Raw genomic sequence first — 14,875 nt, 5'->3', positions numbered from 1 at the left:
GTGGAATGAAATTTATTGGATATTTGAAACTTTTCTAACAAATAAAAAATGGAAAAATTAAGGTAGAAAATGATGAATGTGCAAAATGTTTGCCCATTCCTCCTTGTAAAACAGCTCGAGCTCAGTGAGGTTGGATGGAGAGCGTTTGTGAACAGCAGTTTTCAGTTCTTTCCACAGATTCTCGATTGGATTCAGGTCTGGACTTTGACTTGGCCATTCTAACACCTGGATATGTTTATTTGTGAACCATTCCATAGTAGATTTTGCTTTGTTTTGGATCATTGTCTTGTTGGAAGACAAATCTCTGTCCCAGTCTCAGGTCTTTTGCAGACTCCATCAGGTTTTCTTCCATAATGGTCCTGTATTTGGCTCCATCCATCTTCCCATCAATTTTAACCATCTTCCCTGTCCCTGCTGAAGAAAAGCAGGCCCAAACCATGATGCTGCCACCACCATGTTTGACAGTGGGGATGGTGTGTTCAGGGTGATGAGCTGTATTGCTTTTCGCCAAACATAACGATTTGCGTTGTTGCCAAAAAGTTTGATTTTGGTCTCATCTGACCAGAGCACCTTCTTCCACATGTTTGGTGTGTCTCCCAGGTGGCTTGGGATGTTTAGAGCTTGGGAAATCTTTTTGTATCCAAATCCGTCTTTAAACTTCTCCTCAACAGTATCTCGGACCTGTCTGGTGTGTTCCTTGTTCTTCATGGTGCTCTCTGCGCTTTAAACAGACCTCTGAGACTATCACAGTGCAGGTGCATTTATACTGAGACTTGATTACACTCAGGTGGATTCTATTTATCATCATTTGGGTCAACATTGGATCATTCAGATATCCTCACTGAACTTCTGGAGAGAGTTTGCTGCACTGAAAGCCCAATTTTTCTGTTTTTTATTTGTTAGAAAAGTTTTAAATATCCAAAAAATTTCGTTCCACTTCATGATTGTGTCTCACTTGTTGTTGATTCTTCTAAAAAAATGACAGTTTTATAGCTTTATGTTTGAAGCCTGAAATGGGTCACAAGGTCACAAAGTTCAAGGGAGCGAATACTTTCACAAGGCACTGTGTATAATGAAGTCTATATTTAGTCTATATATTTCATCAAAATAAATCTATGAATGACTGCTTCATGTCTATATGGAAATGAAAGATTTACAGTATATTTCAAATCTGTTTGCTTTCAGCAAGACATTGGGTCTATTAGGAAAACCAAACACTGTAAGATGTGTATCACGATGTTCTTTCAGATCCTAACAACATTAACACTGATTCGTTTTGACTAAGAAATAAAAATACTGTTTTAAATTGTAATAATAATTTAATAATAAGAGAAAAACAACTACTCATTTTAACAAGATATTTATGCTTGTTTAGTCATTTCTATTTTTCTATACTCTTTGAAGCACTATTAATAATTCACCCATTATTTTCTTTTAGTTTTGCTATAGTCCTCTGTACAACAGTTTTTATTAAATTATTGGTCAAACGAGGGTAAATTATTTAGCAATTAACCAAAACCATGTTATATTTGTTACTTCAATAATTCATTTATTAAACACTTATTACAGTGCTTCATCAGTGTTATGTGATGAGTTAAGACTCTTTTCTCTTCTCACTTGTTTTTTTGTTTGTCTGTTTGTTTTCTCTTCCTCACTTTAGAAGAGAAAGGACAAAATGGCGCAGATGGTCCTATTAATGAAGAGACAAATTTGTCCAGCGATCCTAGTATGTTATAAGATGTGTATATACATGAATTGACATGAGGTTTTTGACATTAGTCTCAATGTCTGCCTTAATTTGAAAAAGGCTTTAATCAAGGAGCAAGAATTAACTCAAAGCCTGAGATTTTTTCATCCCTGAAGGAATTTATTGAAAATTTTTCAACAATTAGATCTTCATTTGCTCATTTTCAGTGTTTTGTCAGATGCTTAGGCTTAGATACTTATTCTCAGATGCTTAGCTTAATAACCTAAACAAACAAACATGATTATATAAATCACTAAACATAGCATCATTTAAGCAACATTACTGGGATATTCACAGGTTAGTTTTTAGCATAGTAGTTGCTGAAGTAGTAGTAGCGTCTCAAAGTTGATGAGTACATTGTGGCTTTTTCTGGTTGTCCTTGAACAAATTCAAGTTGCTTACACCAAACTTAGTAACCAAGTGCAGGATTTGCTCTTTCCTTCTTTGGTTTTGCAACCAGTAATAGCACCAACTTGGGTAAGAATGGAGAAACTGGAGAAGCACATCCACAAACGCTCTCCACGTTGATAATGTGATCACTGAAAAATACAAACAAAGAGCAAGGAAGCTTAGTGGTCAGACCTTAAAACATATATAATCTGATAGATTTGTGTCTTTGTTTGCACAGTGATAAAATATATATAATTTTATTTTCCTTACTTGCATTTGGTTTGACAAACATACATATGAAGAGTGACTGAAATCAAACCGTTTGTGCTTTAGTAAAACTGAGTGAAGACTTTTATTTGCTTTGATGTGAACAGAGAAACATGCTTTTGATATATGATGAAGCTGATAGCTGTTTGCTCTGATCCTTATTTTGCATTATTTTATATTCTTTTGTACTAAGAGCTAGTTTGACTGATTTACGGTAATGAAGGATGTTACAGCGATTGAATGTTACACCTGAAAAGTTTTGCAGAAATAATTGCATAAAAGGATAATGTGTAAGATTTTATTTTATTTTTTTGGTTGTTGTTTTTATTTGATGTTCTTCTGTTGTTACATCACACATATTCTGCTTTATTGAAGTGTTTATGGTGAAATGTTTTGTATTTGAAATATTGTACCTATAAGAGGTCCTCATATAAGCAATGTTTTAAATCTGTCTGTCACCTGATAAGATGTGAATGTGATATCTGAAGTGTTTTCTGAATTGAAGGTTTTAGTCCTCATATTCTTACAGGACTTAGAAGTGACGTTAATTTCTAAACATTTATTTTCTTCTGCTTTTGCTTATGATAAACCGCTGTTAAAAGAGAAAACGCCTCAGAAGTTGACCGTATTGGTTTTAAGAAAATAAAATGCTGACTGATAATTCTGTTGTGTGTTTCTTAATGATATATTTCACTGATCTATATTGTGTTTTCAGTTTCATTTTATTGATTTCAGTTATTGTTGATGAGAAAATTACTTTACAGGAAAATTAAATGTTTATGTGAAAGATCATTTTAAAAATTAATAGAGTATAAAAACAGTGCTCTGTATTCATTCACTTTGTTTTTGTGAATAATGCATGAATGTGAATATCTTCTTCTTCTTCTTCTTCTTCTTCTTCTTCTTCCTCTTCTTCCTCTTCTTCTTCCTCTCTCCGCTTATCCGGGGCCGGGTCGCGGGGCAACAGTCTAAGCAGGGATGCCCAGACTTCCCTCTCCCCAGACACTTCCTCCAGCTCTTCCGGGGACACCGAGGCGCTCCCAGGCCAGCCGAGACATGCCCGGAACACCTCCTTGGGAGGCGTCCGGGAGGCATCCGGAACAGATGCCCGAGCCACCTCAGCTGGCCTCTCTCGATGTGGAGGAGCAGCGGGTCTACTCGAGCTCCTCCCGAGTGACTGAACTCCTCACCCTATCTCTAAGGGGAGCGCCCAGCCACCCTATGGAGGAAACTCATTTCGGCCGCTTGTATCCGGGATCTCGTCCTTTCGGTCATGACCCAAAGCTCATGACCATAGGTGAGAGTAGGAACGAAGATCGACCGGTAAATCGAGAGCTTCGCCTTGCGGCTCAGCTCTTTTTTCACCATGACAGACCAGTACAATGACTGCATTACTGCAGAAGCTGCACCGATCCGCCTGTCAATCTCTGCGCCCATCCTTCCCTCACTCGTGAACGAGACCCCAAGATACTTAAACTCCTCCACCTGGGGCAGGAGCTCCCCACCAACCTGAAGGGGGCAAGCCACCCTTGTCCGACTGAGGACCAAGGCCTCAGACTTGGAGGTGCTGATTTTCATCCCTGCCGCTTCACACTCAGCTGCAAACCGCCCCAGCACACACTGTAGGTCTTGGCCAGATGCAGCCAACAGAACAACATCATCAGCAAAAAGCAGAGAAGCTATCCTGTGGTCACCAAACCAGACCCCCTCCGGCCCCTGACTGCGCCTAGAAATCCTGTCCATAAAAATAATGAACAGGACCGGTGACAAAGGGCAGCCCTGTCGGAGTCCAACATGCACTGGAAACAAGTCTGACTTAATGCCGGCAATGCGAACCAAGCTCCTGCTCTGATCATACAGGGATCGGACAGCCCTTAGCAAAGGGCCCCTTACTCCATATTCCCAGAGCACCCCCACAGGACACCACGAGGAACCCGGTCGAATGACTTCTCCAAATCCACAAAACACATGTAGACTGGTTGGGCAAACTCCCCAGGAACCCTCCAGCATCCTGGAGAGGGTATAGAGCTGGTCCAGTGTTCCACATCCAGGCGAAACCCGCATTGTTCCTCTTGAAGCCGAGGTTCAACTATCGGGCGGATTCTCCTCTCAGTACCCTGGCATAGACTTTCCCAGGAGGCTGAGAAGTGTGATCCCCTATAGTTGGAGCACACCCTCCGGTCCCCTTCTTAAAAGAGGAACCACCACCCCGCCTGCCAGTCCAGAGGCACTTTCCCCGCGTCCCACGCGATGCTGCAGAGGCGTGTCAGCCAAGACAGCCCCACAACATCCAGAGACCTGAGGTATTCCGGGCGGATCTCGTCCACCCCTGGTGCCTTGCCACCGAGGAGCTTCTCAACCACCTCAGTGACCTCAGCCAGGGTAATGGTCGAGTCCCCCGGATCCCCGGCCTCTGCTCCTCAGTGGAAGACGTGTTGACGGGATTGAGGAGGTCCTCAAAGTATTCCTTCCCCGCCCGACAATATCCCCAGTCGAGGTTAGCAGGTTCCCATCAGCTAACCTCGACTGGGGATATTGTCGGGCGTGGAAGGAATACTTGAAGAAAATACTGAAAGAAACTCATTAAACAAGATCTGTGTTAAATCTGTTTAGAGACTGTTAGAAAAGTGATACCTGACAGAATCTGTTTGTGTTTGTTCTTCAGTGTCTGCTGCTGAAGTGAAGTCAGTGTCGGTGATGGAGGGAGATTCAGTCACTCTACCGACTGGTCATACTGATCTACAGAAAGATGATGTGATACGATGGAGGTTTAGACAAGAGGAATCTCTTTTAGCTGAAATCATCTCCACATCTGAAGAGAGATTCAGAAACACACACCTGGACCAGACTGGTTCTCTTATCTTCAAGAACATCACAACTGAACAGTCTGGACTTTATGAAGTTGAGATCATTAGTACTAGAAGCAGATACACCGTACACAGATCATTCAATGTGACTGTCAGGGGTGAGTACATCAAAGTAATATTAAATATATTTAGATTCCTTTTCCATGAATAGTTTAGATATATATGTGTTGTACCTAATTTCATATTGAATTCAGTGGAAAACAGAGCTTTGAATCATTTAGTTCAATTAATACATTTCCAAACACCTGTAAATATGCTCATGTTCACTTGCTCTTGAATCAATTGATCTTCTAAACACATCTCTTTTCTTTCCCTCAGTAGAAATCATGTTCGCTTTAAGTCTGATTTATTTTATACTCCAGACAGCATTTCAAGTTTAATCTCTTAAAACTGTTTCTGTTTGTTTCATGTATCTGTTGTTGAGACAGATGACGTGGAGTCAGTATCAGTGCTGCAGGGAGATACTGTCACTTTACTCACTGGTCTTAAGGAAACAGAAAATATTAAACTGGCCTTCGCGTGTTCTTGTATTTTGTGTTTGCCTCGCCTCTGATACTCCTGTTTGCCCTGTTGGACACCTGCCTGTTTTGACCATGTCTTCATGTAATAAAAGCCTGCAAATGGATCCGCACGCCTCAGACCGCTCATTCGTGACAGAATGCAACCTCACACCAGGATCCAACGGCTTTTCACCCGAACCATGGCCAGGTAGGCGCCTCGCAATGTCTTTGCTAACCCTCAAGCAGGGCACCCGATCACTTGAGGGTTATACTCAGGAATTTCTGGACATGGCTTACCTCTCTGACCTACCAGACTGTTTATTGATCGAGTTTTTTCACGAGGGAATAAATCAGCCACTCAAGACTAAACTTGTTCAAGAGGGTCTACGTGAGTCACTTGCTCAGTTTATTGAGTTCGGTTTAGTGACTGTGGGGTCAGCTTTCACATTGGGTGTTGAGGAGGAAAAGGACACCGCATCAACTCCTGTAATGGCCGCCTTCTTCCCGAGCCGCTGCCCAAGATGGCCGCTTCTTCCCGAGCCGCTGCCCAAGATGGCCGCCTTCTTCCCGAGCCGCTGCCCAAGATGGCCGCCGCCCGCCCAGAGCCGCTGCCCAAGATGGCCGCCGCCCGCCCAGAGCCGCTTCCCAAGATGGCCGCCGCCCGCCCCAGAGCCGCTTCCCAAGATGGCCGCCGCCCGCCAGAGCCGCTTCCCAAGATGGCCGCCCGCCGCCAGAGCCGCTTCCCAAGATGGCCGCCCGCCCAGAGCCGCTTCCCAAGATGGCCGCCGCCCGCCAGAGCCGCTTCCCAAGATGGCGCCGCCCGCCCAGAGCCGCTTCCCAAGATGGCCGCCGCCCGCCTGTCGTGCAAAGCCTCCAGTGCCCGCGCCCGTGCAAAGCCTCCAGTGCCCGCGCCCGTGCAAAGCCTCCAGTGCCCGCGCCCTTGCAAAGCCTCCAGTGCCCGCGCCCCTTGCAAAGCCTCCAGTGCCCGCGCCCGTGCAAAGCCTCCAGTGCCCGCGCCCGTGCAAAGCCTCCGAGTCCCAGACTCCACATCGGCTTGTAGACCCATCGGCTCCCCTGGGCTTCTAGCTCCCTCCTCTCCACCGTGCTCCGTCAGTCCACCAGCTCCACCAGGCTCCATCGCCTCTCCGGCTACGCCTTGGTCGGTCGTCGACCATCCGTCGCCTCAGGATTCCACTCCTCCAGCTCCATCTCAGTCCTCTGTCGCTCTGGCTTCGCCACGCCCTACTCGTCCCCCGCCTCTCATCAGTCGCCGAAGCCTGCGGTGTCGCCTAGGACCTCCAGCGCCTGTGTCACCCTGGCTCTTCGGCTCTCCGCCTCCGCCTCAGTCTCTCGACCACCGCTCCGCCGCCATCGGTTGGCCCCATGGAGTCGATGGCCGCCCCTCCATGGCTCCTACCTCTGTCGGCGCTACCAAGGACCATCATGGCCGGGCTCTGGATCGCCTCCCACTCCGGACTCCTCCTATCTTCTCCCTGGCTCCTCCTCTCGTCTCTTCCTCCCTGGACTCTGTCTGCTGACTCCTTCCTGGAACCCCTCCCAAGCTCCTAGTTTTGTTTTGTGTTGTTTGTCTTGTGGAGCGCCAGGAGTCGCTCCTAGGAGGGGGCTATGTCACCAAGCCAGCAGAGGGAGCTCTTACCTCTGGGTGATCGGTGATCACTTCCTCTGCTGCTACTTCCTGGCAGTGGACTATAAATACTGCAGCAAACCACTCACCTGCAGGTTGCATTGTTCGCCTGTTTCATTGTTTGGATTGCTATTGGTTTGTTTCTAGTTTCCTGTTTCCCTGGTTTTGACCCTGCCTGTCTTTGGATATTCTGATTGTTTGCTGCCTGACCTGACCTTCGCCTGTTCTTGGATTTTGTGTTTGCCTCGTCTCTGATACTCCTGTTTGCCCTGTTGGACGCCTGCCTGTTTTGACCATGTCTTCATTTAATAAAAGCCTGCAAATGGATCCGCACGCCTCAAACCGCTCATTCGTGACAATATGTATAAAAGTTATCAGTAAAAAGCTAATCTGAAACTGTATCTCTATACGCTACAAGCTAAGTAAGGTTTTTTTAAAAAGTATTTACAGGGTTTTTAATTTTTTTAAATTCTACAAATAAAATAAATATAAGTAATAAGTACAAAAAAAAGTGTGTGTGTGTGTATATACAGTATGTATATATAATTAAATGCCGCATTGTCCAAACATATCGGCTGATTATTATCTTGCACCCATATGGTAATCAGGTTAATGTAATAATAATGTAATAGAAAATACTCTAAATGCAAGTTTAAAGTAGATTTTATGGATGTTCTGGGTATTTCACACTCACCTTTTTTCTGCTGAAAGCATTATAAAACTCTCAAAACTTTCTTGTTCTCTTCATGTGTTTGTTCTTGAGACAGATGCTACGGTGTCAGTGTCGCTGATGAAGGGAGATTCTGTCACTCTACACACTCATTTTAATATAATACCAGGAAAGAATGCGGTTTTATGGTTTGACAATCAAGACAACCACATCACTCAGTCAATCAACATTAATGATACGACTGGAGACTTCACCATCAGAAACATCCAACAAGATCAGTCTGGAAATTATACAGTAAATATCATCACAAGTAGCAGGACTATGGTCTTACTCAGGAATTTTCATGTTAATATTAATGGTGAGTAAATCAAATCATGTTATAAGATTCTGTTATATTCTACATTTCTTTATATTTTGACTCTGATCACTCTAATGAAAGATTTTGAGCTGCCAAGTGACCTCTAGAGGAAGACCACTGTGTCTCAGGTCTATAAAGGTGTATGGATACAGATACAGATAGAGCCTTTTCATCCAAGTTTCATGAAATGTTGAATCCAGTGTTTCAGAGTCAAATCCAGATCACTCTTTAAGGAAATCAAGACTTCTGTAATAGCAAACAGTAAAATCATTATTTTGCACATATTTCTAATCATTGTCATGTGAAGATGTCTTTAACCAGATGCATTGATCTCATAAGTGTTAGGGCTTCTTCTTTGTTATAAGAATTAAATCTCAGAGAAATGGTTTGTGTTTGTTTGCAGGTGTGTTTAGTAATGAGAAAGATGGCGTGAAGACAGTATCAGTGGTGACTGGAGAATCTTTGACTCTACACAGTAATGTTGATGATACGCAGAGTGATGTTTCAAAAGAGTGGATGTTTGATCATCTCTCTATAGCAAAAACCGATGGAAAGAGCAACACTCCTTCATACAGCAGTGACGTGAGATTTAAAAACAAACTGGATGTAGATATTAAAACTGGAGATCTCTACATTGTGAGGTCCAGCACTGAACACACTGGACTTTATCAACTAAAGATCATCAACGGAACATATACCATACAGAAGAGCTTCAGTGTTTGTGTCAGTTGTGAGTAACTCAAGTCTTTTAAAAACAAGACATTTTTATTATATTATCAACACGCATTCTGACAAGACTACAGTTATAGCCTATGCCAGATTAAACACAGAGAGAGAGTGTAGAGGAATCTCATATTATTTGACAGTTTATGTTTTGCTACATTTCTAAATATTGAAGTATCTGTAAGTGTGTTATAGATCATACACACGTTCACACTGATGTCTGTTTCAGGTCTGTCTCCAGCTGCTGTAGCAAGGATTTGTGTTGGTGTTATTGCTGGTGTTGTTGCTGTTGCTGCTGTTGCTGCTTTTCTGATCTGCCGTCGTCGCTGCAAGAAACCTAGAACAATCAGGGGTAAGTATCATACAACATGGTACATATAGTACAGGGAGAAAGATTAAGATGATACTGTTTGATCTCAGCAGAGTGTGATGTGTCTTCATTACTGTGGTGGTATTAAGAATATTTATTATTAAACAGCATCACTGAAGAAACATCACTAATACAGAAATAATAAAGCCAGAACTGATCTTACTGAGTTTTTTCACTTTAGCCACCTGTGTGTCGTTCTGAACATACTCTGAGAAAACATGCATAACTGGAAATACTAAACTAAGTTTTATTGAACAAGCAACCAAATGGACACACTGTGCAGTTAAAGAAAGTTAGAAGAAAAACATCCTGTCCTCCAACCAATACCCCGTAGAGTTCATTGACTAAATCCCTGAAATACGACCCATTAGAACGTATGGCTGGCTTTATTCATCTTCTGAAAGAGCACAGTCCGTCTGCTTATAAGATATTAATACAAAGGTCGTGACATCAAATATGAGTTTTGTTTGAGACACAATGTAGCAAAAAGATCAACAAGCAGAGATACATGTTCTTATATTTATACATACAGTGCCTTGGGAAAGTATTCGGCAACCTTGAACTTTGTGACGTTTTGCCACATTTCAGGCTTCAAACATAAAGCTATACGAATGTAATGTTTTGTGAAGAATCAACAAGTGGGACGCAATCATGAAGTGGAATGAAATTTATTGGATATTTGAAACTTTTCTAACAAATAAAAAATGGAAAAATTGGGCATGCAAAATTATTCAGCCCCCTCAAGTTAATAGTTTGTAGCAACACCTTTTGCTGCGATTACAGCTATAAGTCGCTTGGGGTATGTCTCTATCAGTTTTGCACATTGAGAGGCTGAAACTCGAGCTCAGTGAGGTTGGATGGAGAGCGTTTGTGAACAGCAGTTTTCAGTTCTTTCCACAGATTCTCGATTGGATTCAGGTCTGGACTTTGACTTGGCCATTCTAACACCTGGATATGTTTATTTGTGAACCATTCCATAGTAGATTTTGCTTTGTTTTGGATCATTGTCTTGTTGGAAGATAAATCTATGAATGACTGCTTCATGTCTATATGGAAATGAAAGATTTACAGTATATTTCAAATCTGTTTGCTTTCAGCAAGACATTGGGTCTATTAGGAAAACCAAACACTGTAAGATGTGTATCACGATGTTCTTTCAGATCCTAACAACATTAACACTGATTCGTTTTGACTAAGAAATAAAAATACTGTTTTAAATTGTAATAATAATTTAATAATAAGAGAAAAACAACTACTCATTTTAACAAGATATTTATGCTTGTTTAGTCATTTCTATTTTTCTATACTCTTTGAAGCACTATTAATAATTCACCCATTATTTTCTTTTAGGTTTGCTATAGTCCTCTGTACAACAGTTTTTATTAAATTATTGGTCAAACGTGGGTAAATTATTTAGCAATTAACCAAAACCATGTTATATTTGTTACTTCAATAATTAATTTATTAAACACTTATTACAGTGCTTCATCAGTGTTATGTGATGAGTTCAGACTCTTTTTCTCTTCTCACTTGTTTTTGTTTGTCTGTTTGTTTTCTCTTCCCTCAATTTAGAAGAGAAAGGACAAAGAGGGCGCAGATGGTCCTATTAATGAAGAGACAAATTTGTCTAGTACATCCTTGTCACAAACAGCACCTCTGTGGCTCTCTCCAACCGCCACCGGAGGGAGCCCTCACCCGAATACTGATCGTCACGGACTCAGTTTCACATAACCCCGTGCCTTGGGCTGATTAGCCCTGCCAGGTGTTTCCCATCACCACACCCTATATAAGGAACTTCCTCTCAAACACTCACGGCGAAGTCTTGTTAGTTCCGGCTGCAATTCTGAGCGTTCATCCCCGTGTTTGATTCCCTGTTGCTGACTTAGTTTGTATTTGTTCTCTGATTGTTCTCTGCCTGCCTACCGACCTTCTGCCTGTTATCGCTTACAGTCCCTGACAAAAGTCTTGTCGCTTGTGTACGAATTGACCTGAAGTGCTGCTGAAATATATTTCTAATCAAGATTTTTTTACAAGAAATGGCTCATTTTAATCCCAACAGCTTTTGTAATAATGTTTCAGTGCAAAACGAAACTGTCAAAAAGTATTCTAATATTCACAGCTTGGTAAAGCCCATTGAGTCAATTTTTGCAAAGACATAAGTGTTGTCGCCTTGTCATATGAGCTTCACCTGTGACTAAGAATGGATCAATTAGGTCTCAGGTGTGTATAAAAAGAACCCCAGTATACTAGACCTTCACATCAAGTGCAACTAGACCTCTGCAAACATGCCTAAGATTCACCCTGAGACTAAAGTGTTGATTATCAAGAGGCTGAAGACCAGATCCACTGCTGATGTGGCAGACACCTTCAATGTGTCTCAGTGTCAAGTACAGAGGAAAAAAAAAATTTGAAGAGACTGGAGACGTTTTTGACAAGCCCAGGTCAGGCAGACCCCGCAAGACAACTGCTCGAGAGGACCTTTTGTTGGCTCGAAAATCCAAGGCCAGCTCATTTTCCACTGCAGCAGAGCTCCACAAGACCTGGTCACCTGAAGTCCCCATGTCAACCAGAACAGTTTGTCGGATTCTATCTCGAAATGGCCTCCATCGTCGAATCAGTGCCCAGAAGCCAGCACTCAACAAAAGACAATTGAAAAACCGTGTGGCATTTGCCAAGGCCCACAGCCTGCTAAAAGGATGGACGCTGGAAAAAGTGTCAGAAGGTGGATTTTTCAGATGAATCTTCTGTTGAATTACACCACAGTCACCGCAAATATTGCAGGAGACCTACTGGAGCCCGCATGGATCCGAGATTCACCCAGAAAACAGTGAAGTTTGGTGGCGGAAAAATCATGGTCTGGGGTTACATCCAGTATGGGGGTGTACAAGAGATCTGCAGGGTGGAAGGCAACATCAATAGTCTAAAATATCAAGAAATCTTAGCTACATCTTATATTACAAACCATAAAAGAGGCCAAATTCTGCAGCAGGATGGTGCTCCATCGCATACTTCCATCTCCGCATCAAAGTTCCTCAGGGCGAAGAAGATCAAGATGCTCCAGGATTGGCCAGCCCTGTGACCAGACTTGAACATCATTGAGCATATGTGGGGTGGGATGAAAGAGGAAGCATGGAAGACGAAACCAAAAAATATTGATGAACTCTGGGAGGCTTGTAAGACTGCTTTCTTTGCTATTCCTGATGACTTCATCAATAAGGTGTGTGAATCCTTGCCAAACCACATGGATGCAGTCCTTCAAGCTCATGGAAGTCATACAAGATATTAAATTTGGATCTCACAGCACCACTACTTAATTTGCTGACATATTTTAGTATTTGCAGTAAATTTGTTCAATTTCTGTCTTACCAAAATTTGACCTTTCTGTTTTGATTAAATGATAAATCTTTTCTCAGTGAAACTAATTTATTTCAGTGCATTAAACATCATTTGGGAGGGTTTTAGCTGTTCATACGAGCTATTTCTAACACCGATTGATTACTTAAAAGTCAATAATAGCAAGGTTAATAGCAGGTGTTTCTACAAAATAGATAAGCGACAAGACTTTTGTCAGGACTGTACTTCTTTGATCTCACCTGTATTGTACTGACTGCTCCTGTCTGACCTTGCCTGCCTGACCACGATTAAAGTCTTGTCGCACATGGATCCAACTGTCTTTGACTCTTCGTTACAGTCCTAGTATGTTATAAGATGTGTATATACATGAATTGACATGAGGGACTTTAGTCTCAATGTCTGCCTCAGTTTGAAAAAAGGCTTTAATCAAGGAGCAAGAATTAACTTAAAGCCTGAGATTTTTCATCCCTGAAGGAATTTATTAAAAATTTCTCAAAGTTGATGCGTACATTGTGGCTTTTCCTGGTTGTCCTTGAACAAACTCAAGTTGCTTACACCAAACTTAGTAACCAAGTGCAGGATTTGCTCTTCCCTTCTTTGGTTTTGCAACCAGTAATAGCACCAACTTGGGTAAGAATGGAGAAACTAGAGAAGCACATCCACAAACGCTCTCTCCACATTGATAATGTGATCACTGAAAAATACAAACAAAGAGCAAGGAAGCTTAGTGGTCAGACCTTAAAACTTATTTAATCTGATACATTTGTGTCTTTGTTTGCACAGTGATGAAATGTATATAATTTTATTGCATTTGGTTTGACAAACATACACGTGAAGAGTGACTGAAATCAAACCGTTTGTGCTTTGGTAAAGCTGAGTGAAGACTTTTATTTGCTTTGATGAGAAAAGGTTTTAGTCCTCATATTCTTACTTGACTTAGAAATGACGTTAATTTCTAAACGTTTATTTTCTGCTTTTTCTTGCGTATAAACCACTGTTAAAAAAGAGAAAACGCCTCAGAAGTTGACCGTATTGTTTTTAAGAAAATAAAATGCTGACTGATAATTCTGATATATTTGATGATATATTTCACTGATCTATATTGTGTTTTCAGTTTCATATTATTGATTTCAGTTATTGATGAGAAAATCACTTTACAGGAAAATTAAATATGTTGCTGTTCATGTAAAAGTAAAGGTTTATGTAAAAAAAAATTGAGTATAAAAAACAGTACTCTGTATTCATTCACTTTGTTTTTGTGAATAATGCATGAATGTAAATATGAAGTATTTAAATCTTATTTTTTTGAAGGAAAGCTCTGTTTCTGTGCTCATCCTCCAGTAGATTAATCTCTCTTCTTCTCTCTGTTGCTCATCCTGCTGGGGATAAACTTCATTATTTGCTAACGTGGTAAATAAGAACCAAAGCACTTATGTTTTATGTAGAAAAAAAACTATATAGTTATATTCGTAGTTTATCCACAGAACTTCCTAAAATAGAACTAAAATATTGTTTTTTGCTCAACATAAAAGAGCAAGTTATACTTTTGAACAATAAAATAACTTGATAGTAAATTATTAATATTACATATAACTTTTCTATATACACATTAACATTTTATATACATTTACAAAAAAAAAAACAGCAAATTATTATTTGTCATATTTCCTCCAGTGTGGTTTATTTTTCCAAATAGGCCTAATCAAGTATCAGTTTTATATCAGTGCACTTATTTACAGATATTTCGCTTAAATCTCCAATACATCGCAATTCTATCTTATTAATTATTTTTTATTATTTTTGTCAAGTTATATCTGATGGTTTGTGTGTGTGGACACGATCAAAGTACTGGCCTCGTAGCCACGCCCTCGCCATTTTGACCAATCAGAGCACAGCTCCAGTAGAATCACGTGACAGATGAGCTGCTGGGAAAAACAACAACCGAACCGAAGATGCTAAACCCGTCATTGAGCGTTTCACAACT

At 41.2% G+C, this 14,875-nt stretch overlaps 1 protein-coding gene across 2 annotated transcripts in view; it reads left to right on the top strand.

Moving 5' to 3' along the window:
- Positions 1-12,895, top strand: part of LOC122327341 — a 45,233-nt gene extending 32,338 nt beyond the window's left edge. For both annotated transcript variants that reach the window (XM_043222640.1, XM_043222639.1), the window contains 4 exons: positions 8,184-8,444; positions 8,848-9,174; positions 9,397-9,519; positions 11,110-12,895. In XM_043222640.1, coding sequence (XP_043078575.1) covers positions 8,184-8,444; positions 8,848-9,174; positions 9,397-9,519; positions 11,110-11,147 — 749 coding nt within the window. In that variant the 3' untranslated portion in view covers positions 11,148-12,895. The remainder of the gene's footprint in view (positions 1-8,183; positions 8,445-8,847; positions 9,175-9,396; positions 9,520-11,109) is intronic.
- The last annotated feature ends 1,980 nt before the right edge of the window (positions 12,896-14,875 follow it).

This window comes from Puntigrus tetrazona, chromosome 22 (genome assembly GCF_018831695.1).
Source record: "Puntigrus tetrazona isolate hp1 chromosome 22, ASM1883169v1, whole genome shotgun sequence".
Classification (NCBI taxonomy): domain Eukaryota; kingdom Metazoa; phylum Chordata; class Actinopteri; order Cypriniformes; family Cyprinidae; genus Puntigrus; species Puntigrus tetrazona.
This window is presented reverse-complemented; position numbering and strand designations above follow the sequence as displayed.